We start from the raw sequence: 23,842 nt of genomic DNA on the forward strand, positions 1-23,842 counted from the left end.
ACATTCAGTCATGGGACTTTGAGCAATAACCTAATCTTCCCAAGCCACAAGAGCCTCATTTATAAAACGAGGATTGTAAAAAATCCTCCACGTAATACAGCAGTTACAACAATGAAATCAGGAGATACACAGAAAGCACCTGGGGAGGGGCTGGCACATTCATAGTAGTCTTCTCCAGCCAAAAGAAGAACTTGTTGCCAAATAACTAACAAAAATAATTACCCTTCTTGAGTGCAAAGGTCACTGCACGCATTACATCATGTAATTCCCACAACAGCACGATCATGAGGCATTGTTTGATCAGCTGGGAAACCACATTCAGGAAGAACTCCCTGCCAGAGGTGGTAGGGCCAGTCTGCAGACCTCTGGGCTCTTCATGGCCACAAAAATGGCATCACTTGATACAAATCGCAACCCTGACTGGTCCTTGAAGCTAAGGCTTTGCAGTCGCCCACGAAAGTGCAATAGCAATGCTGCGACCAACACTGTCCGCGGTAGCTCCCAGGCCCCCAGCACACTCTTCACACGGGGCATAGAGACAGCTTGGAGCCTTCACAAGATTGTCACTCTGGCTCTGCCTCATTTTCTTCTGCAAAAGAGTGTCACTTGGGTGAATCACCTACCTTACTCTCCCTACCTCAACTAACCCTTCTCTATTTAAATAGAGGTTTTGTTTATTGGTTTCTCTTAACCTCACGACTTACCTTTCTAAAATCAGTACATATACCACCTCCTTCGGAAAGCTTCCCTGTGCCCCAGTGTGGGCTGAGTACACCTTCTCTGTGCTTCATGGCTCCTGTGCCCATGCGAGTGTCTGGAGTCATCTTCTTTTGGTGCACAGCCTCCGCTCTCTACTGGACTAGAAATTCTTGAGGGTAGAGACTGACTTTTGGGTCTGCTAACTGCAGGGCTGGTACCCAGACAGCACTCAACGATGCTTACTAAGTGAACAGATGTCTCAAGCTGGCCTATCTGCTTTTAACTGCAAGGCCATGCTCTGGCTTAGGTACGCTCACCTTCCATGCCCACAGCATCCTTCCCTCCAGGTCTGCTCTCCTGGACCTGGATATTTGACTCCTTCTTACATTAACTTCCCAAACCTCTCATGGGTCTGGCCTCCCCTTGGTGCCAGCACCCCAGCTCCTCATCTTGAACCTACAAGCCTCTCTACATGATAGCATTCCTACAGGCCTCCAAGGGGTGTGAAAGTCAGACTGTATTCAAGTACTCAGATACCAGCACACAGATTCTGTAGCCTCCCCCAATGCACCACGCACATGCTCAGAGGGGCCACCTCCCTGATTAACAGCAGCTTAAATCATGCAGTGAAAGGTTTGGCTCCTGATTCGCTATTCAACTATCCATACAGTCATGACATTCCAAATAAAGAAAGCACTTCACTGAACAGGCACCAGTTCCAAATCAAATAAACATCTAGAAGAAAAGTACACACATTTCCCCCATGATTCCAACTTGTACCGTCTCTTAAGGGAGTAACTATCAAATGTTAAGTAGTTTCTTACGAACGTAAATTTCCTCATTACTGACATCTGTTTTCCATTCATTCGTGTTAGTTTCTCTGATTAAAGCATCATTTCAGAGCCAATTTCTCAGTATTGGAAAAGAAAGTTGGGAATCTGGTAAAATCTGATGCAAAGGTAAAGAAGTAGATCATTCGTTTTAGGCTTGCTTTTTAAAAGTCACCAAGCCATGGAGAGACTGACCCAGGAAAGAAATGTCACAAAGGACAGTAGGGGACCCAGAGGAGACCTGGCCGAAAAAGCTGGGTCTTGGAAGTTACCTTGGAGTCTGGCAGCAGGAGAAGGGAAAGAACATTCTAGTCAGAACATGCATGCTGGGGGATGTAGGAAAGGCCAGAAAGTTCACCAGTGCTGGTGTTCGTGACCTCACACGGTACCAAGGGTACCAAATTAAAGCACTAAAGCAAGTATGAATAAATAGAACATTGTATTCTGTAATTTTTTTTGATATTATGATGTTTGACATCAGGCGGGGGAGCCTTTCTGGGTTGAGGAGATTTGAGCCAGTTCTCAGAGATGACAAAGGACTCAGAGTGGAGGGTGCTTTTGAGATGCACACTGACCAATCCAGAGCCCACCTCTTTCTGGCGTAGAAAGCAATATTCTTCTGCCTGCATCATCCCAGGGTCAGGTACCAAGCAACTAGAGACACCACTATAGCTTATAGTCCCCTAGAAGATTCAAACTAGCCAGGCCTAAACTATTTATCCTGCCCTGCCTTGCCTTTCCCTGAGAAATCCCAATAAAGGCCACGGACAAAGGTCTCATCTTGCTGTCGTCTTCTGCCTCCAGATCACAGTGGGGTCTTCCCATGTGCCCTGCGTTGCATGCCATGCCTCCTAGTTCTAGAACTCAGGAGTATGAGGAGCTGTTTCCTGAGCTTCTCCTCTGTCTCTTGTGGCCCCCCTCATAGACCACACCATAAGAGTACAACAAATAGAAAGCATACACAGCGTGATGATTTGTTGTTGGGAAAGGCATTTTCCAAAAGACTCCTTTAAGCGAAATGGCTCCCAAGTCATCCGTCCCTGTGTTCATGTCCAGCCTTGAACCTACTCCAGTCTAACTCACGTCCCCACTCCCCGTCGGCACTGCTCTTGTGGAAGGAGCCAGTGATTGCCCATTTGCCTAACTCACTGGTCAGTTGCCAATCTTTCCCTTACTGACTTTCAGCCCATTTGGTGTAGCTCACCACCACCCCTCCCTTTGCCCTTTGCTTCCAGCCATCCTCTCTTACTTCTCCCTCGTGGGCTGTCCCTCTTACTGTCCTTGCTGGTTCTTACATCCCCAACCTCCAGGAACAGGCCTGGCCCTCTTTTCTTCCTCAATCCTCATTCTCTTGATCATCTCAAGACTTGAAAACCCTGAAAATAGGGCTACCCTTTGACCCAGCAATTGCACTACTGGGTATTTATCCTAAAGAATCAAAGGTAGTGATCCAAAGGGGCACATGCACCCAAATGTTTATAGCAGTAATGTCCACAACAGCCAAACTATGGAAAGAGCCTAGATGTCCATCAACAGATGAATGGATAAAGATGTGGTATATATACACAATGGAATACTATGCAGCCATCAAAAAAACCCCGAAATCTTGCCATTTACAACAATGTGGTTGGAACTAAAGGGTATTACACTTAGTGAAATAAGTCAGTCAGAGAAAGACAATTATCATATGATCTCACTGATATGAGGAATTTGAAAGGCATGGTGGGGGGTTGTGGGGGGTACGGAAGGAAAAAAATGAAACAAGATGGGATCGGGAGGGAGACAAACCATTAGAGACTCTTAATCTCAGGAAACAAACTGAGGGTTGCTGGAGGGGTGGGGAGGGATAGGGTGGCTGGGTTATGGACATTAGGGAGGGTATGTGCTATGGTGAGTGCTGTGAATTGTGTAAGACTGATGATTCACAGACCTGTACCCCTGGGGGCAAATAATGCATTATATGTTAATTAAAAAAAAAAAAAAAAGACTTGAAACCTAACGTATACCTATCAGGAGTGTAACTGACCAGTCCCAGATGGTCATCTCTAGCCCAGGACTCCTTCAGACTAAATGGACAGCAACCTTCTACCCAGTATGTTCGTTTGCATGTCTAATGAGGCAACTCATATTTTTAAGAGACTTACTGAAGTATAATTTGCAGAACAAAAAATCTGTTTACTGTAAGTATACAATTCAGTGGTTTTCGGTGGTGGTAGATCTGTGCCACCATCACCACAGTCCAGTTTTAGAACATTTCATCACCCCAGAAAGTTCCTTTGTGCCTATTTACAGTTAATCCTAACTCCCACCCCAGCCCTAGACAAACACTGGTTTGTTTTATATCCTTACAAATATGCCTTTTCCAGACATTTCCTGTAAACTGAATCATACAATACATAGTGTTTCATGTGTGGCTTCTTTCACTTAGCATAATGTTTTTTGGGATTCATAAATGTTGTAGCATCTATCTACATTTTCTTCCTTTTTATTGCTGAATTGTATTCCATCGTATGAATGTCCCTCATTTTACTTATTCATTCACCTGTTGATGGACATTTGGATTATTTCCAGCTTGGGGTTATTATGAATAATGCTGCTAAACACCTTTGGAGTGTGTCTGCATGGATGTCCGTTTTCATTGCTTTTGAGAAATAGTAGAATTTCTGGGTCATATGATAAATTTATATTTAACTTTATAAGAAACTATCAACCTGTTTTACAAAACAGCCATGTCAATTTACTCTCCCACCAACAGTTTTTAAGAACTGTCCACACTTGGTATGGTCAGTCTTTAATTATAGTCTCTATGAGGTGAATAATGGTATCTTAGTGTGCTTTTAACTTGTATCTCCCTATCGATTAATGATAGGGAGTATTTTTGTCATATGCTTATTAGCCATTTGTGTATCATCTTAGTAAAATGTCTATTAAATGTTTGCTCATTATTAACCTGATTCACTGTCTAGTGTGGAGTTGTAAGAGTTGTCTATGTATTCTGGATACAAGTACTTTATCAGATCAATAATTCATAAATATTTTCTCTGAGTAAATGTCTTATCTTTTCATTTTCTTAATCATGTCTTTAGAAATATAAAAAGCTTTAATGTCAATGAGGTCAAGTGCATCACTTTTTCTTTTTATTATTATGGATTGTGCTTTCAGGATTATATTGAGAATTCTTTACCTAACCCAAGTTCATGAAGTTTTTCTCCTATATTTTCTTCTATAAGTTTTATGCTTTTAGGTCTTACATTTAGTTAGGTCTGTGATCTATCCTAAGACAACTCAGATTTCACTCTACTGAAGCTGAGCTCCTGATTTCCTTCTCCTAACTTGTTTGTCCTATAGTCTGCCCATCTTGCGAAACACATATTTCATTTCTTCTATTACTTGGGTCATCCTTAACTCCTGTCTTTATCTGCCCCCATCCATAAGTCCCCATAAGTCCTGTTTGCTCTAACTTCAAACTAGACCTAAAGTACACCCATTTCCCACTACTTCCACCCACTCTGATCACAATCCAAGCCACCTTCAGCTCCCATCTGGAGTATATCACAGCATCCCAGCTGATGGCCTGGCTTCTGTTCTCACCCCGGCAGCCAGAATGATCTTAGGAAAATAAGGCCATGTCTCTCCTGTGTTCCAACCCTTCAGTGGTTCTCCCCTGACTCAGAGTTTAAGCCGAATTGGGTAGGATGACCTACACATTTCAGCTCCGCCTTAACTCTGCGACCAGATACCCTGGTATTCTATCTCCCACCTCTTATCTTTCTCCTTTCCTGCTCTGGTCCTACATTAGGTATGGCCCTGTCTTGGAGTCTTTGTACCAAATATTACTCTAACTAAAATGCTTATCCCCCACCCATCCACATGGCTTGATCGCTCATTTCCTTTACCTATTCCAAGGTCACCTTGAAGCCCTTGTTTAGTCACTACTAAAACTGCAATGCACACCGCCCCTGGCCCTTCTCATCCCTAATCCTGTTTTAGTTGTCTTCATACCACCTATTACCATCTGACATATTAAATATACTGCCTGTCTGTGGTCTCTCTTCCCTGCCAGAAAACACACTCCATGAAGATGAGGATTTGTTTCTTTTCTCCACTGTTCCATCCTTCGTGCCTTGTACACACAATAGGTACTCAAGACCTATTTGCCAGTTGAATGCTTGAAAACTGGAGAAGAGATTCTCTAATTCTCTGATCTCTAAGCATGTCCAAACTTGGGTTTTGTAGAACGCTAGCCACCTGACAGTCACGCCTGCAAAAATACTGCAAGGTCAGACCCTTTACGTGTCATTTCCCCCCTTGGAAGTTCACAAAGCTTGTTCTGAGAGCACTCCATTCCCCTGGCATCTCACAGGCAGTCCCTGGCCCTCCTGAATGAGGTTTACATTTTTTTTCTACTCTACCCAAGGCAATATGGAAGGCTTAACCGCAGGCAGAATGTCATGGCAAAATATATGTAGGAAGCCACCTTGCAGAATTTCAGCGCTGTCTGAAGCCCCCTTGCCCTATCCCACCACCTGGAGCAGAGGGACAGAAGGTAGGGCTGGCCAGGTGCAGTCTTGCACATGGTGATGATCCCAGTCTCCATCAGCTCCAGCTGCTATAATGAAATACCATAGACTGGTGTCTCAAACAACAGACATTTATTTCTCACAGTTCTGGAGGCTGAGGAATCCAAGACCAAAGCTCAGAATGATTCAGTTCCTGGTAAGAGCTCTCCTCCTAACTTGCTGATGGCCACCTTCTTACAGCATCCTCACATAGTGGAAAGACAGAGAGCCATGGTTTTGGGCTTTCTTCTCTTCAGATGACACTAATCCCATCCCCACCACCACCTCATGACCTCACCTAAACCTAATTATCCCCCACACAAATAGGCTTGGCCTCCACATAACATCACATGGATGAGGCTGAGAGCTTCAACATATGAACACTGCAGGGACCAAAACAGTCAACCCTAAACAATTCCCAGGTCTGGGATGTGTCCTGATGCACAGAGATATAGGAGGGGGCAGTGGACAGAGCCAGATCTTGGGGTCCAAGCACCCATAAGTGAGAAGGAAACACGTGCAAAAATAAGGGCCCCACGTTTTCGGCTAACATAAAATGCAGTGTTAATGAGACTAGGAAATAAAGAAGCAGAAATGAAAAAGTGACCACAGAAATCCCTTCAGATGCCTCAGCAAATGTGAACTATCAGCAGCACTGAGGCTCAAAGCCCAGGGCAGAGCCTGCTGTTCTCAACCTATTTTGACTTTCATTTTATGTAGTAAAATTTTCACAAGTGATGCTACTCTGCTGGGTAAAAATTAGAAGAGAAGGAAATAGAAGAAAATAGTCACCCATATTCTTATATCCTAGTGACAATCACCACTAACCTGATGCCATTTCGTTTTGCTGGGTTTTCCTGCCAGACAGCCAAGGACTTCCTAAGTTCCCAGAGGGCTGACTGTGACTGAAAGGACATTCCATTTTCTTACATCCATATGGTTGGTCAGATGTTGGGGACAATTGGACGGATTGTCCAACTCATCACGCTTTCCTTTTTAAGTCTGTAGGATAGAGCCTCTGTTCCCCTCCAGTTTTGTGTACTGAGGTCGAGCTGGCTTCTGTCCCATGCTCTCCCTCCCCCACAACTCTGTATTTATTCTATCCAGGAATTTTTTAACAGGGTTTGGGGGTAATTATCTATTTGGGGGAGAGAAGAGACCAGAATTAAAAGCCAGGTGAGGCCAGTGTTTCCCCCATCCTCTTGTCCATTGTCCCTACAAGAATTATGCTATATGGGGGCACCTGGGTGGCTCAGTTGGTTAAGTGTCTATGCTCAGCTCAGGTCATGGTCCTAGGGTTCTGGGATCCAGCACCACATCAGGCTCCCTGGAAGCCTGCCTCTCCCTTTCCTCCCCACTTATGCTCTCTCTCTTTCTCTCTCTCTATCCCTATCTCTCTCTCTCTTGCAAATAAATAAATACAATCTTTTTTTTAAAAAAGAGAATTATGCTATATGTAAGTTGCCATAAAAAATTTTTAAATATTTTATTGATAACATAAGTATATAAGTATTAACAAAATAGAAGTATATTAATATAAATAAGTTTTAAAATAAAAATGTTATATCACTCTTGAAGTTATCCAAAAGAATCTAAATGGCAGTGTTTTTTTGATGACCCCTGTCACCACCTTCAAAAAAAAAAAAACAAGCTCTCTCTGCACAGTTGGAAATTTGACACCATTCCCTTTTCTTCTTGAACTCCTTCATTCCACTCCTCCCTCCAAGAACTTAGGTAACCTGTTTCTATGCTGAAAAGTCTTTCATTACTCACCATGTTAACGAACTGAATTTTTGATCATGCTGTTATCATAGTTATCTATAGTGCCCAAATGATGAAAACATAAAGGTGCTATGGCATTTGGTAAATATTTGTTCATCATCACAAGTAAAACAAATACAAACACTCAGAAGTAGATTGTTTCACTAGAGAGGGTGGACAGAAGAGGGAGGTCAGTGTATAGCCATCTTCACGCTCACCTGTTCTTTGTGACTCCAGATAATACCAATTCAAATCCAAACCCAAATACCCCGTTTCTGATTTTACATCAAGTCCCTAGAAAGTCCTAGTACACACAGCGGTAAACAGAGAGCTAGGTCTCAGCAGTGAGAGTCCCAGAACAATGCCTTGCAAGAAGGATGGGATTCTCTTGGCACCCGACAAGGGGAGGAAGGAAGGACTTCCAGATGGAGAAGGAACTGTGGAAACTTCTCCGTAAAAACAAGATCACATCGACTTGCGGACAGATGAGAAGATTACAACATTATTTCAAAATGCAGTGCCTGTCTTCCTAGAAGGCTTAAGGGGTCAGGTTTAATAGAAATGGTCAAGAGAAAAATGGAAAGCATCCATCATTTTGTGAAGCCTGTAAGGAGAGAGAGAGACGGGGTATGGTGTGCCTGAGTGACAGGGCAGGTAAAGGAGCCAGAGCAGAGAAGATCCGGAAGCATTTGCACACACGAGGCTGATGCAGCCTCAGGATGGACAGGTTTCCTAGGAAACCAGAGCAGCACTGTGAGGACATCATCCTGCTGCCTCCGTGAGAAACACCACCTTGCGAAGGAAATCCGTATTTCATACCGATTGATGTCGTATGTTGAACGGAATGTCTTCCAATTCTCTTATTATCTGCAAGTTCTTGCATTGCCTCCAAATCGAGTCTTTCCTAATTTTTAAAATTATTTTCATCACACCCTTTACACTGGACTCTGCAGAAACTTTATTCATGCCAGGTCGGCTCAGCTGTATCCAAGAGCCTCTGTGTGTAACTGTGAGGTCACAGCCGTCCTCGGGTTTGGCAAGTCAGCACTGGTCCCCAGGGCAGGAAAAACAGACACAGTTTAGGATCACATAGCAGAGTAGTAACGTAGTGAAGGAACTGACACTAAATTAAGGGAAATAATGTCTTAGGAGGGTTATTTTAGTTCTAGTTGTTTAAAGAAACATTGCTATATTATTCTACCCAGATAAAAATGAAGGCATCTAATCTCTATCAGTTATTATGTTAAAGGGAGTGAATAAGAGTACACATGGTTCATCATGTTATCTTGAAAAAACTGTCATCACCATCTGGTTTCGCCCAAATGAGAATTCCATTTATTTTGTTTGTACAATCTCCCTCACACCCTCACTTACATGTTTTCCTTCACTGATTTAGTGCTACTAAGTGCCAGGTACAAAGGTCACCAACTCGAGTGGGTCACATTCTCCACATGCTTGGAATGGAATAGAAATGACACGTCCCCAGCTGGTTGTGCAGATTGCGCCTGGGAATCTCCACACCCTTGAAATGTCTTCCACTAGCATGGACTGGAAAATATCAAGCAAGAACTACTTTTTACCATTTCAGAATCTTTCAGAGTTTTTTTTTTAAATAGTTTATTTATTTATTTGAGCGAGAGAGTGTGTGCATGCACAAGCGGGAGGAGTAGCAGAGGGAGAAAGAGAAGCAGACTCCCCACTGAGCCGAGGGCAGATGCCCAACTGACTGAGCCACCCAGGCACCCCTTTTTCAAAAATTTTTTTCAAATTGCTTTTTAAAAGCAATCCTAGAGAAGCCACTTTGTTTTCTTTATTCAGAAATCATGTTGAATAAAATATCTTGTCTCCCTTTTAAAGACAAACAAATAAAATTATTCTAGTGAACTGTATATAGATGTTAGCTATTTTAAGTCAACTTGAAAAACTGATTCTCTTTTAAAAAGGGGGGGGGGCACCTGGGTGGCTCAGTGGGCTAAAGCCTCTGCCTTCAGCTCAGGTCATGATTCCAGGGTCCTGGGATGGAGCTCCGCATCAGGCTCTCTGCTCAGCAAGGAGCCTGCTTCCCCTTCTCTTTCTGCCTGCCTCTCTGTCTACTTGTGATCTCTGTCTGTCAAATAAATAAAATCTTAAAAAAAATTAAAATTAAAAAAAAGGAGGGGAAGTAAATAAGGAGCATTTTCATGTTTAGAGACAATTTGTTGACTATAGACATCCTTTCTTTTGGGGGCAGAAGCAAGGTGGGTGGCCAGCCAGTAACAAGATTGACGAACAGCTGTCCCAAATTCCTTTCATTGCCCGATCAGGGGATCACACACACTTAATGATGCTTGCTATATGCCTACCCTGTGTGGCTGGGGACCATGGAACCTGGGTGAGGGAACAACTATTAACCAAATAATCACACAAACAAAATGGCCAGTGCCATACAGGAAAAGTCTTGGGACCCTAGGTGTACAGAACAGTGGATAGTATCTACCGGGTTGACATGACTTTTAACATGGAAAGTAATTTCCATTGGAAAGAAAGAAAATGGAAAGAAATTTTTTCAAACAAGTTAAAAAAGAACGTCAAAGGCCATTTCATTGCGCTGATGAAGATGCTGTTCAAGAACTTGAACCTCAACCCACACACGTGAGACCACAATCTTTAATTATTTCCTGCCTCCTTCCCCACATGGAGTGAATGTTGTGGTTGGAGCCTGATGGAAGAAGGATCTTCCGTCTTTCTATCACACAACCTAAACAACTGTGTGCCAGGCTGTAGAAATGAGCTTTGAAGCCTGGGACCCTCATCTCTCTGCACCAAGCCGGCACTGAAGGAGCGGCAAATCTGTTGCTAGCAGAGACTTTTACAGCCCATCACCCCCCGTTCCTTCTTCTCACCGGTGCTGTTCCTTCTCCCTTCTAATAGAATATCTTCTCCCGCTTTTTCTTGCACTTGCCACTTTTTTCCCCTCAACAGCGCTGATGGCCACAGGTATCAGAAACCCCTCTTCCTGCATGCTCTGCCTCGGGAAAGGCTTTCTCTAGACGCCAGCACCCGCCGCGGTAGACACACTTCCTTTGTCTTCACTTCCAGGCCTGAGCCTTGCCCAGAGCGCCAGGTGCTGGACAAGCACACGTTTTCTTGTCCTGCCAGCTCCTCAAAAGTGTCCTGTTGCCACATAAAGCCCATCAGTGTCAACTCAGTCAAAACTCATACATCATCACCTCCTCCTTCTTTCTGTGAACCAGGGGTCCTCCACCTTGAGTGTGTGTTTAAGTCCATCCCCTAGATCGCTGGGCTGCACCTCCAGTTTCTGGGTCAGTGGGTCTGGGCCTGGCCTGAGGATGTGCATGCTGACAAATGCTGGGAAGATGCACTGCCGTGAGAACTCCATGACCTCCCTCTGGTCATAGGGTCCTGTGGTCCTTTCCTTCTTGTGGCCTCTATGCAGTTTCTCCCACTGACTCACCGGGACATCCGAGCTGGTAACTTCCTCTCTCCACCCACCCACCCCATACATGCAACCTCAGGACTCCCCCACCGCTTGGAGAATATGTTCTGGGCTCCTTCGTGTGACATCAGAAATTCAATCCCCAACTCTTTCTGCCATCTTAAATCCTGCTCCACACAGGCTTGGCCCTTCTCCTCTAAGCATGGCAACATTCTGTTCCCCAAACACTATGGTTTAGAGCACTGGGAATGAAAGAACCAGGAACATCCCAAACATCTCACATCCCAGGTATGATTGGAGAGCCAGTCACCTACCCCAGGGGCCTTACAGTCTAGGTCCTCAAGATCCCGGATCCTGTGTCTTCCCCACACCTCATAGCTACACAACGGTCCATGAAATTTACATATATATTTAATAATAGTTCAAAATACATGCTGTGTCTATGACGTACACTAGGGCAATGGCTTGGGCCTGACTGAAGTGATTGACACTGTTGAAAGCTAAACCCTGAACTCATTACATGTCCCTTCACCTACAAGTCCGTTTCTCAATTCAACAAATCAGAAGATCTCTCCCCACTGGTAATTGAATTGTGTCTCTGTCTTGAACCGTCAAATGTCATTCATTTTACTCTTGGTTAAATCAATGTGGCACTCCTGGCAGGACCAAGCTTCGCCCTGTCTGTCACAAAGAAGCCAAGACATGCACTAGGTAGGTCACATGGATGGCTGTCAGCATGAGCTCATGTTTGCTTATGTAAAGTTCTAACTTTGCAAAACAAAATTACATTCTCATGTTATTTTTCTTTTATTTTCAGCATAACAGTATTCCTTGTTTTTGCACCACACCCAGTGCTCCATGCAATCCGTGCCCTCTCTAATACCCACCACCTGGTTCCCCCAATCTCCCACCTCCCACCGCTTCAAACCCCTCAGATTATTTTTCAGAGTCCACAGTCTCTCATGGTTCACCTCCCCTTCCAATTTCCCCCAACTCCCTTCTCCTCTCTAACTCCCCTTGTCCTCCATGTTATTTGTTATGCTCCACAAATAAGTGAAACCATATGATAATTGACTCTCTCTCCTTGACTTACTTCACTCAGCATAATCTCTTCCAGTCCCATCCATGTTGATAAAAAAGTTGCGTATTCATCCTTTCTGATGGAGGCATAATACTCCGTAGTGTATATGGACCACATCTTCCTTATCCATTCGTCCGTTGAAGGGCATCTTGGTTCTTTCCACAGTTTGGCGACCGTGGCCATTGCTGCTATAAACATTGGGGTACAGATGGCCCTTCTTTTCACTACATCTGTTTCTTTGGGGTAAATACCCTGTAGTGCAATTGCAGGGTCATAGGGAAGCTCTATTTTTAATTTCTTGAGGAATCTCCACACTGTTCTCCAAAGTGGCTGCACCAACTTCCATTCCCACCAACAGTGTAAGAGGGTTCCCCTTTCTCCACATCCCCTCCAACACATGTTGTTTCCTGTCTTGCTAATTTGGGCCATTCTAACTGGTGTAAGGTGATATCTCAATGTGGTTTTAATTTGAATCTCCCTGATGGCTAGTGATGATGAACATTTTTTCATGTGTCTGATAGCCATTTGTATGTCTTCATTGGAGAAGTGTCTGTTCATATCTTCTGCCCATTTTTTGATATGATTATCTGTTTTGTGTGTGTTGAGTTTGAGGAGTTCTTTATAGATCCTGGATATCAACCTTTTGTCTGTACTGTCATTTGCAAATATCTTCTCCCATTCAGTGGGTTGCCTCTTTGTTTTCTTGACTGTTTCCTTTGCTGTGCAGAAGCTTTTGATCTTGATGAAGTCCCAAAAGTTCATTTTCGCTTTTGTTTCCTTTGCCTTTGGAGACATATCTTGAAAGAAGTTGCTGTGGCTGATATCGAAGAGGTTACTGCCTATGTTCTCCTCTAGGATTCTGATGGATTCCTGTCTCATGTTGAGGTCTTTTATCCATTTCGGGTTTATCTTTGTGTACAGTGTAAGAGAATGGTTGAGTTTCATTCTTCTACAAAAAGCTGTCCAGTTTTCTCAGCACCATTTATTGAAGAGACGGTCTTTTTTCCACTGTATATTTTTTCCTGTTTTGTCGAAGATTATTTGACCATAGAGTTGAGGGTCCATATCTGGGCTCTCTACTCTGTTCCACTGGTCTATGTGTCTGTTTTTATGCCAGTACCATGCTGTCTTGGTGATCACAGCTTTGTAGTAAAGGAACTACAGAACACTCATGAAAGAAATTGAAGAAGACACAAAAAGATGGAAGACCATTCCATGCTCTTGGATCGGAAGAATAAACATTGTTAAAATGTCTATACTGCCTAGAGCAATCTATACTTTTAATGCCATTCCGATCAAAATTCCATGGGTATTTTTCAAAGAGCTGGAGCAAATAATCCAGAAATTTGTATGGAACCAGAAGAGACCCCGAATTGCTAAGGAAATGTTGAAAAACAAAAATAAAACTGGGGGCATCACGTTACCTGATTTCTCATGTTATTTTTTAATCTCATCTTCCCTTTGGAAAAAAAGAAAAAAAAAATGTAACTATAAAGTGATTTTCCTGTGTTTTTTTAGGCTTACCTCCAATTCCTTCAGCTTCCAGGACAGGCTTTGCAGAATTTTCCATGAGGGAACGCATGAGGGAGAAATTACAAGCTGCAAGGGTGAGAAAAACCACACGAATATTTTGCTCAGTGGCTGATTGCCGTTCCTCAGGTCTTGTCTAGAATGCTCTGTCTGCTCAAATATGCATGGGTTTGAGTGTCGTTAAATTTGTTTTCCTTGTTTTAAATATTAATGTGGTATTTAATATTGGCACAAGCAGAAAATTATGCTTAAGAAGTATTCAGTGTCATTTTCCTTAACTATTTCACTTTCTCTTCTCTCTTAAAGAAGTTCAGTGTGTAGTTCTTATGGATTGTTTTCTACTAAGATGGTGACAGGTTTTTGCAGCATTCCCGATGCTAACCAGCAGTGATTCTCTGTTTGACTTTGTAGTCCAAAGCAGAAAGCACGTTGCTGCAGGAAATTCCTACCCCTCGGCCCAGGCGCTTACAAAGCCCCAACAAGAGAGAACTGGAGACTGAATTTGGCACAGAGGTGAGAAAGGGACCTTCTCCACTTTGTGATCAAAGACAGTGAAGCAGAATATACATTTCCAGCAAAAGTTTCTAGAACAGAGCTGTGACAGAGGAGGCGTTCAACACTTATCAATAATTGTCATAGCTACTGTTTATAGAGTCCTGCTCAGACCAGGTGTTTTCCCTGTGTTCTCATATGTCCTTATCCCAGCACCCCAGTGGGTGGGTTCTTTTGTTTTCATTCACATTTGATGGATGAGTAAACTGAGGTTCAAAGCAGCCACGAGGCCATCTCCAGGTCATAGGCATGCATGCGGGATTTGAGATTGGATTCCAGTTCTTCCTCATTCCCAGTCTGTCCCTTGGGTCAGCATTGCTGGACCTATGGATCTTGCTGGGAAGAAGAGAGAGATAGGAGTGCAGTAGGAAAGTAGGGTGGAATGGTGGGGGCCTTGAATGTCACACAAAGGGCCTCAGTTGTTTCCTACAAGCCATGGAAAGCAGTCTACCATAGGCTGGGGAGGTGGTTTGAGTGTACTGGACTGATTTTTGTTTGAGTCTGAGGTGCTGGGGGGACATGTCAATGTGTGTGTCTCTAGAAACATGCACAAAGGAAGGGACCAGGCCTGGAGAAATGAATTTAATAAGTATTTCTACTGCAGTGAGTTTTGAAGTTTTGAGCGGCCTTTGTTTCCTAAAAGAAAGAAGACTGAGGAAGATCTTGACACTTGGAGGAAAACTGACAGTTGAGGCCCACGAGGAGGACAGGAAGGCAGTAAAAGCCAGAAAATCTTCTCAGGGTTAGATGAAGGACAAGCCTGTAAGAGGGTGGAAGAAAGAAAGGAAGAACAGAACAAACGGCTCAGTGAGGTGTTTGCATGTCTAACCCACTTGTTTGTTGTTGATCGTGATGTTGGGTTGGTTTTTACTCTTGAGACAAAAAAAGCACAGTTGTGAAGAAATTTCTGGGGAGAGATCACTGATTGCTTAGAGGATGCCTTATCTTTTTCTGTGATGAGATGTTATAACATTTTGCCTATATTTATCCCAAATTAAGCCAAAGATTGCACGATTACAAGGAAAGTTACAGCTGTGTTCACGTGTCATGGCCTGTGGTTCTTTAGTAGGAATGTTCTGTAGATCTGATGAAATGGCTTTAAGACAGTTCGTTGCTCCATTCTGCTGAGGAGACATTTCTTTTTCTTTGATTCCAATTATCTTCTTCTTTGTAAGCCATAATTTTAAAATACTGAAAAATAAAAAAAAACTACAGAAAATCTCATCAGCTTTGACACAAACACTTCTGTTATGTTGTTAGGTGTATGAATCCTGGCATCTGGTCAGATGGGCTAAATGATTGGATGATCTGGTCTCATATCTGAGCCTGTCTATACTTTTTTTTCTTTAAGATTTTTTTTTATTTGTCAGAGAGAGAGAGTGAGCACAAGCAGGGCGAGAGGCAGGCAGACAGAGACACAGGCTCCCCACTGAGCAAGGATCCCGATGCGGGACTCGATCCAAGGGCCCCAGGATCATGACCTGAGCTGAAGGCAGATGCCTAACCAACTGAGCCACCCAGGTATCCCTGAGCCTGTCTATACTTTCTGATTGATAATCATTTCACAAAATCATAGCAGCTTTTACTTGTCCATGGGTCATGAATACAATATCCCTAATAAAGCTTTAAGTTATGGAAGTAAAAATATACTCCCTTGGCCTACAGAGTATTCATCACTTTTTGTAAGCAGGTCCATGACTTAAATCTGTTCTATTCTGTATCCCCTAAGAGCCATTCTATGGATTTGAGGTGTTGGAAGAGGTCATCAAAAAGACATGACCACTGGTTGACCTGCAAGCTGGACCAAGTAATTGGAGGTTCCTCATGCCCTCCCCTGTCCTGGGAATGTGTGTTCCACTTGCCTTCCCCACTCCCAGAAGCTGCCCCAGTGATACAGCCTTAAGATAGGAATGTGGTGTTGACCATCTGTCTGGTACACTTGACTGAACCCAGTTAGGACGTCTGTATAAACTTCCAAGGTTTGGCAGGCAGACATGAGGATCTCCTTATCTTGCAGCCACCAAGACATGCCTCCTAAGTTCCCTCACTTATTAAAACTGCCACCTCCCAATCTAGAATGGTCTGCTTCTCTTTAGTCTCTCCTTGCCCTCTGCGTGCACTTGTGGCCAATTTGCAAAACAACATGAAGCAAACATCAGCTGACTTGTCTCATTGTGTTTTGTTTTATTTTCAGAAAAGTTCTTTTTATTTATTTTTTTTTTTTTTTGGTCCCTGAATTATTATTAGTAAGTTTATTGTGCTTGTATCAAAAAGACAGTTGGCAAGCCAAGGGCTCTCACACCAGAACATGGAAGGAGGCTTGGAGGTATGTTGTTAGAAATCAGCCTATGAAAAAAAAAAAAAAAAAGAAATCAGCCTATGCAGGATGGAGGTAATGACTGGTTACAGGATTAGAATTTTCTTAAATGAAAGGGAATTGGCTAGTGGTTACCTCATATCAGTTTGGAGATCAATTAAAGTTTCATTTATCATAGAAAGTTATGAAGTTATAAAAAAATGTTATATTTTTAAAATATTTTAAGAACTAAAAAGGACTACAAGGAACATGGAGATGATAGGAAAGGAGAAATAGAGCAGAGAAGAGATAAGATGTTGTAACTTCGGACAAAATCTGGCATTGAAGGCCTAGCAGTCCCTTCCATGGGTGGGACAGGGCTAATGTTCTCAGTCTTCAGTTAGCCAAGCAGGGGCTCTCAGATCTGGGCTCTAACTCACCTTCCAGTCCACTGGCTTTTTAAAAATACCTCCCTTTGGTGGTTTTTTTTTTTCCTTCCTCCTTGATGATCCCAAGTGGTTGTCAAAGAATTCTGGTGGACAATGTGGAAGGAATATACAAAATTGCTTTCATTTTTTTTTTTTTAAGATTTTTTTATTTATTTGACAGAGAGAGATCACAAGTAGACGGAGAGGCAGGCAGAGAGAGAGAGAGAGAGGGAAGCAGGCTTCTTGCTGAGCAGAGAGCCCGATGTGGGACTCGATCCCAGGACCCTGAGATCATGACCTGAGCCGAAGGCAGCGGCTTAACCCACTGAGCCACCCAGGCGCCCCCAAAATTGCTTTCAGCACAGCCCTGGAACCATAGCGATACTGGATGATTTTAGCTCTCCACAAAAAGAAAAAAAAAGAAAAAAGTCCTGGTAGAGCGCCTGGGTGGCTCAGTGGGTTAAGCCGCTGCCTTCGGCTCAGGTCATGATCTCAGGGTCCTGGGATCGAGTCCCGCATCGGGTTCTCTGCTCGGCAGAGATCCTGCTTCCCTCTCTCTGTCTGCCTCTCCATCTACTTGTGATCTCTCTCTGTCAAATAAATAAATAAAATCTTAAAAAAAAAGAAAAGAAAAGAAAAGAAAAGGAAAGAAAAGAAAAGAAAAGAAAAGAAAAGAAAAGAAAAAAGTCCTGGTAAAGAAAAATCTGTTCTAAGGCACAGAGTGAGATAAACATGTGTGTTTACCTTAGTCAGTTGCACGGAAGGAGAGGCCTCAGGCTTGTACATTTTGGCGTCGGAAATGAAACAGCTTCGATATTCAATTTCATTGTATTTTATATTTCTTTGGATTCAGGTTAATCACAATAGTGCCTTTTTAAAGTCTGATTCAGCCAGCAGGGCCTGTATAACTTAGCAAAGGGGAGAGTGAAACCAAGTGGGCAGGAGTGGTGGGGTGCAGAGCTCAGCTCATGTCTCAGTGACCTACATGCCTGGCGTCCCTCCCTGACAGGACAGGCTGACCTGGCAGGAATGAGTGACTCCTTTTCCTGTGAAGTTGTGTTGGACAGGCCGGGTTCCACAGTTCCTTTCTCTTACAGTGCTGGGTTTCAATGATACCATGGATGAGGGTTCAAAATAGCCAAGTTACGTGAACAATGGACCCAGCTGCCCTTTTTAGACCTGATCTCAGGTTAACAGAATACCTCACGAAGCAGATTTCTTGATGTATAGACCTCAATCCAGAAGGAATATCGAAAAAGTTGTCCATTTAAATCCTATTGGAGCAAAGAATGGAGGACAGGATGAGCCCAGATGCTGGACCCCAGCTGCCCAGTGTTAAATGCTGGCAACCTCACTCACCAGCTGTGTGACCTTGGAGGTGGAATTTATCTTCTCTCTGGACCCTACTTCCCACAAGAAACTAGAGCCTGAAGCAAGGATTTTTCCTGCCTTATCTGTGTGGCTTCTTCTGAGAAGTGATATCAATGAACAGGAGCTGGGAACTGGGGAGAAAGAATCAGGAGGTAAAGTCAGTTCTGGAGACTGTCACTGAGCTGGTGACCAGGGCTCGATCCTGCCAGGGCCCTGCTGAGGAGACTGCTTCTCAGAATTGCCTGCCTAGTTCCTGGAAGATAGGACGTTTGTCTCATGGCTTCTGTTCCCAGCAAGATCTGCCCAAGGCTCCTGGCTCTCCTGGTTTGGTCTAAGCCTCAGAATGTCTGAGTGGGTCTCCGCCGGCCAGTGATGAGAGCTTGATATCCTTGGAAAAGCTAAAACCAAATGCTATGAAAGCTCACCTAAATGCAGCTAGATGTCCAGCATGACCAGAAGAAAAACCAGAGAATCAGTTAAGTATAGCCTATCATAATAAAAAAAAAAAAAAAAATGCCATTCCCTTTATGTAAAATTCTGTGCCTCAGGCTCTAGTTTCTGACAGACTAAAATAAAATGTTTATAGCCATGTGATGTAAATGCCAACCAGGGAGATCAAAGACATGTAAAAAGAAAATCAAGAATGTGGTGATGAGACCCACCATGATTGAGCCATAACTGTAAGCATATTTTAGGTGCATTGCTTTACCTGACGCTCAGAACAAGTGGTCTAAGCTGTGAGTGATGGAGTTGGGACTCACAGCCAGGTGGGCAGCTCCAGAGCCTATGGTTTGATAACTAAGCTAGACAGAATAGTACCTGATGGGCCTCAGACAATAAGATTCTAGAAAAGAGATTTCATTTTAGGATGGAGGAGTCTGTGAAAAGAAGTAGCTTTGCATGATCTTGGAAAAACAGGTGGGATTGGGGAAGGATATGTGAGAGGGGCCCGGTACAAATACACTACATTCCATTTCCCCTGATGAAAATTATTCCATGCTGTGACACAGTCTTGGTCCAGATAATAATAACAAAGTTTCCATCACAGGTAGAATAAGTTTGTCCCTTCTTACAATGAGATCTAGATATGCTCTTGGAACAGTCTGGAGTCCCTCAGAAGGAAGGCTTGGCATTTGGATTGTGCTGGGTGGGAAAGGAGAAGTAGCCAGGATCTGGAAGGGGTGGATTAGAAGCAGAGATGAGGACAAAGTGGGAACAACCCTTGGTGGATTGGCCGTCACAGGACATAGGGAGCCCCCATAATAGGAGTTACCACACTGAGCTATCATAGCAGAACTCAGCTTCCCGGGGGGCGGTGGGGCAGAAGGTCCAGCTGCTCAAGAGGACAGGCTTCGCACCCTGGAGGGTGTATTTCAGAATTTATTCATATCCAGGGATTACTGATGCTTATCTTCATCAGTTGTTTGGAAATGGTCCTCTGTGAACTAAATCATCTATTGGTCTATAGAAGAAATAGCATTTGTCATTTTATGGTCCTTTGAGTATAAAATTTTGTATTTATTTGGTCTTGAGAGAGATAGCTGAGTAAGAAAATAATCAGCAAACTTCAAATATATTTGACATATGTAAACATTTCATTCCTTAGGAATGAGGTCTGCACCCATGGTCTGAGGTTTTCCCCTTTGAGAGTTAATGCTTGTTTTAGAACATCTTTAGTTTCTTGATTTAAATGCTCTATCCTGAGGCACCCGGGTGCCTTAGTCGGTTGAGCGTCCAACTCTTGATTTCAGCTCAGGTCATGATCTCAAGAGTCATGAGATCAAGCCCCGCATCAGGTTCCATGCTCAGGATGGAGAAACTTCTCCCTCTCCCTCTGCTCCCCCGCTCACTCGTGCGAGCTCTCTCTCTCAAATAAATAAATAAAAGCCTTTTAAAATAATAAATATTCTACTTATCCTTTTTTCTGCTCATACAGGCAGGTAAGGAGGTACAGAGGACTCAACAAGATGATTTCCAAAGTTACTCAAGAGTAAAATTCCGTGATTCTGTACAAAAAATCAAGCCTAAACTCCCGGTGAGAAATCCTGTCTTTTTAAATCATGCATGCTTTAAATCATATTTTTTGTTGATTTGTTTGTGTTTTTCAAAAATATCCTATGACAGATGCTTATATACATACCCTGACTCTTATTACTGTGGAATATGCAAGAAAAAAGTATGAGAACTAATTCCTACTTTTAAAATGCTAGAACCAGCAGGACGATTAGAATACTGCCTGACTGGGTAAAGGGGGCTGCGTGGAAGGTCAGGAAATGTCAGCAAAAAGACTATTTTATCAGCTCTGAAGTTGTACCAGCTTCATTATGGGGAAGAAAGGGAATACCAGCTCAAGAAGATTCAAAACAAAAAATGTCATTTTTTTAAAAAAAGTTAACAGACCCCTGGATTGCTCATAATTAAACAGAAGTATCTCAGCATTAATCTATAAAATAATGAATCTACTTTTTTGGTATTTTACTCATTTTTTCAAAAGCTGTTACTCCTATCAATAATATATTTATGTGCCTATGAGAATATTTGCTAGTTTATAAAAAAGTGACTATGAAAGCTACTTATTCGAGGAAGCTACCCCTTGCCTATGGCATGCCTTAAAGTTTGTGACAGGTCATCTTGTGCCTTCAACAAAGGTAATACGCTCAGGGTGTCTAGTATACGCTCGATGCCACTAACGTCAAGCTGCTGTCAGTGAGCTGTGTGACTCATCTCCACATCTACAGTCTGAAATCCTATCACTCGCCGCTTCTCCTTAGGTTCCACCTGGCTTCCCTTCTGCGGAAGAAGCCTATAACTTCTTCACTTTCAACTTTGATCCCGAACCAGAGGAATCACAAGAAAAACCAAAAGCCAAAACCAGAGCTGGCAGGAACCAAGAGGAGGAGGAAGGAGAGGAAGAAGAGCCTCCTGCGCAAGGAGAACGCAGAACGGTATTTAACGTTATAGTGGTAGTGAGGTGAGGGAGGATGTTGGTGTTAATGACCACAGTGGTGACAATGGTGACGATAATGATGACATCCTCACCAGAAGGAAAGTGGCTGAGGGCAAACCTGCCACCACCACATGCAAGAACTCATCCATCCTTTAGTGGAAAGCAAAATGAATACTGTGTTCACGTTACTTTCTGTAGCCTTTGATTTTACCCCATAATTTGGATAAGGACCTTGATTAAATATGTCTATTTCTTTCCTGTGGAAAAAGAAGAAAAACAGAACAAGGCGGCTTACAGATTTTTCTTGCTAGATGCCACACAGCGATTCGTATTCATTTCAGATGCAAAATGTTGGCCTCTCCAAGGCAAATGAATCCTCTCTCTCTCTCTTCCCACAGCCTCATAAGTGATTAGCTTTTTGTGCTCCATTCCACACCCAAGCTGTGACTCAGACTCTGTAATTGTGCATGGCACATGTAAGACAAAAGAAAACATCCCATTAAAAAAATGGACAAAGGACTTGAATAGACATATCTCCAAAGAAGATATACAAATGGCCAATAAGTACATGAAATAAACTTAACATCACTAATCATTAGGGAACTGCAAATCAAAACCACAATAAGAAACCATTTTACACAAATTAGAATGGCTTTTATTAAGGAAGGAAGGGGAGAGGAGAGGAGAGGAGAGGAGAGGAGAGGAGAGGAGAGGAGAGGAGAGGAGAGGAGAGGAGAGGAGAGGAGAGGAGAGGAAAGGAAAAGAAAGGTAAGGAAAGGAAAAGAAGAAGGGAAGAAAGGAAGGAAGGAAGGAAGGGAGATGGGCTGGCAAGGATGTAGAGACATTAAACCCTTGTGCATTGCTGATGGCAACATAAAATGGTACAGCTGCTGTGAAAACAGTCTGGTCATTCCTCAAAAATTTAAACATGGAATTACTATGTTCCAGCAACTCCATTTCTGGGTATATATCCAAAAGAATAGAAGCAGGCACTCAAACAGATACTTGTACGCTTAACAGTGAGAGAAATGTTCTCAATAGCCAAAAGGTAAAAGCAACCAAAATATCCATCAGCAGACGAATGAATAAATAAAATATGATATATACACACAATGGAAAATTTTCCGTGTTAAAAAGGAAAGAAATTCAAGCCACCTGGCTTGCTCGGTCAGTAGAACATACAACTCTTGATCTCAGAGTTTGAACCCTACATTGGGTACAGAGTTTACTTTATTTTTTTTTTTAAGATTTTATTTTTCAGAGCGAGCACAGGCAGACAGAGTGGCAGGCAGAGGCAGATGGAGAAGCAGGCTCCCGCTGAGCAAGGAGCCCGATGTGGGACTCGATCCCAGGACACTGGGATCATGACCTTAGCCGAAGGCAGCTGCTTAACCAACTGAGCCACCCAGGCGTCCCCAGAGTTTACTTTAAAAAAAAAAAAAAAAAAAAAAAGATTTGGATATTTCAATTCTATCTCAATAAAACTGAAAAAATTTTTAAATAAATAATTTTTTTAATTTTTAAAAAGGAAAGAAATTCTAATAGATACAGAAAATACATTTGACAAAATTCAGTACTATTCATGACAAAAACTCTTAAATTAGGCATAGAAGAAATGTACCTCCACATAATAAAAGCCATCTGTGACAAAACCACAGCTAACATCATACTCAGTGATGAAAGCTTGAAATCTTTTCCTCTAAAATCAGGAGCAAGACAATGGATCTAACTCTCACCACTCCTATTTCAACATAATACTAGAAGACTTAGCTAGAGCAATCAGGCAAGAAAAAGAAATTAAGAGGTATCTGAACTGGAATTAAAGGTATCTGAACTGGAAAAAAAAATTGTCTGTATTTGCAGATGCTTTCATTTTATGTAGAAATAAAACTAGAGACTCAACCAAAAAATTGTTAGATCTAATCAATGAATTCTGCAAAGTTGCAGCATACAAAATTATAATACAAAAATCAGTTGTATGGGGGTACCCAGGTGGCTTAGTTGGTTAAGTGTCTGCCTTCGGCTCAGGTCATGATCCCAGGATCTTAGGATGGAGCCCCACATCAGGCTCCCTGCTTCAGCAGGGAGTCTGCTTCTCCTTCTCACTCTCCCCACCTTATGCTCTGTCTCTCTCAAATAAATAAGTAAAACCTTTAGAAACAAAAACAAAAATCAGTAGTGTTTCTTTACAATTACAACAAATTTCCTGAGAAAAAAATAAATTGATCCCATTTACGATAGTTTCAAAAACAATAAAATACTTGGGAATAAATTTAACTAAGGTGGTGAAAGACCTGTACTCTGAAAAATGTAAGACACTGATGAAAGAAGTCAAAGAAGACACAAATAAAT

General features: G+C 42.6%; 1 protein-coding gene across 5 annotated transcripts in view; it reads left to right on the top strand.

The window, feature by feature from the left end:
* Positions 1-23,842, top strand: part of CC2D2A (coiled-coil and C2 domain containing 2A) — a 143,387-nt gene that overhangs the window by 18,326 nt on the left and 101,219 nt on the right. For all 5 annotated transcript variants that reach the window (XM_047718915.1, XM_047718914.1, XM_047718919.1 and 2 more), the window contains 4 exons: positions 13,885-13,973; positions 14,308-14,409; positions 20,480-20,578; positions 21,315-21,488. In XM_047718915.1, coding sequence (XP_047574871.1) covers positions 13,885-13,973; positions 14,308-14,409; positions 20,480-20,578; positions 21,315-21,488 — 464 coding nt within the window. The remainder of the gene's footprint in view (positions 1-13,884; positions 13,974-14,307; positions 14,410-20,479; positions 20,579-21,314; positions 21,489-23,842) is intronic.

The sequence above is a fragment of the Lutra lutra genome, chromosome 2 (assembly GCF_902655055.1).
Source record: "Lutra lutra chromosome 2, mLutLut1.2, whole genome shotgun sequence".
Taxonomy (NCBI): domain Eukaryota; kingdom Metazoa; phylum Chordata; class Mammalia; order Carnivora; family Mustelidae; genus Lutra; species Lutra lutra.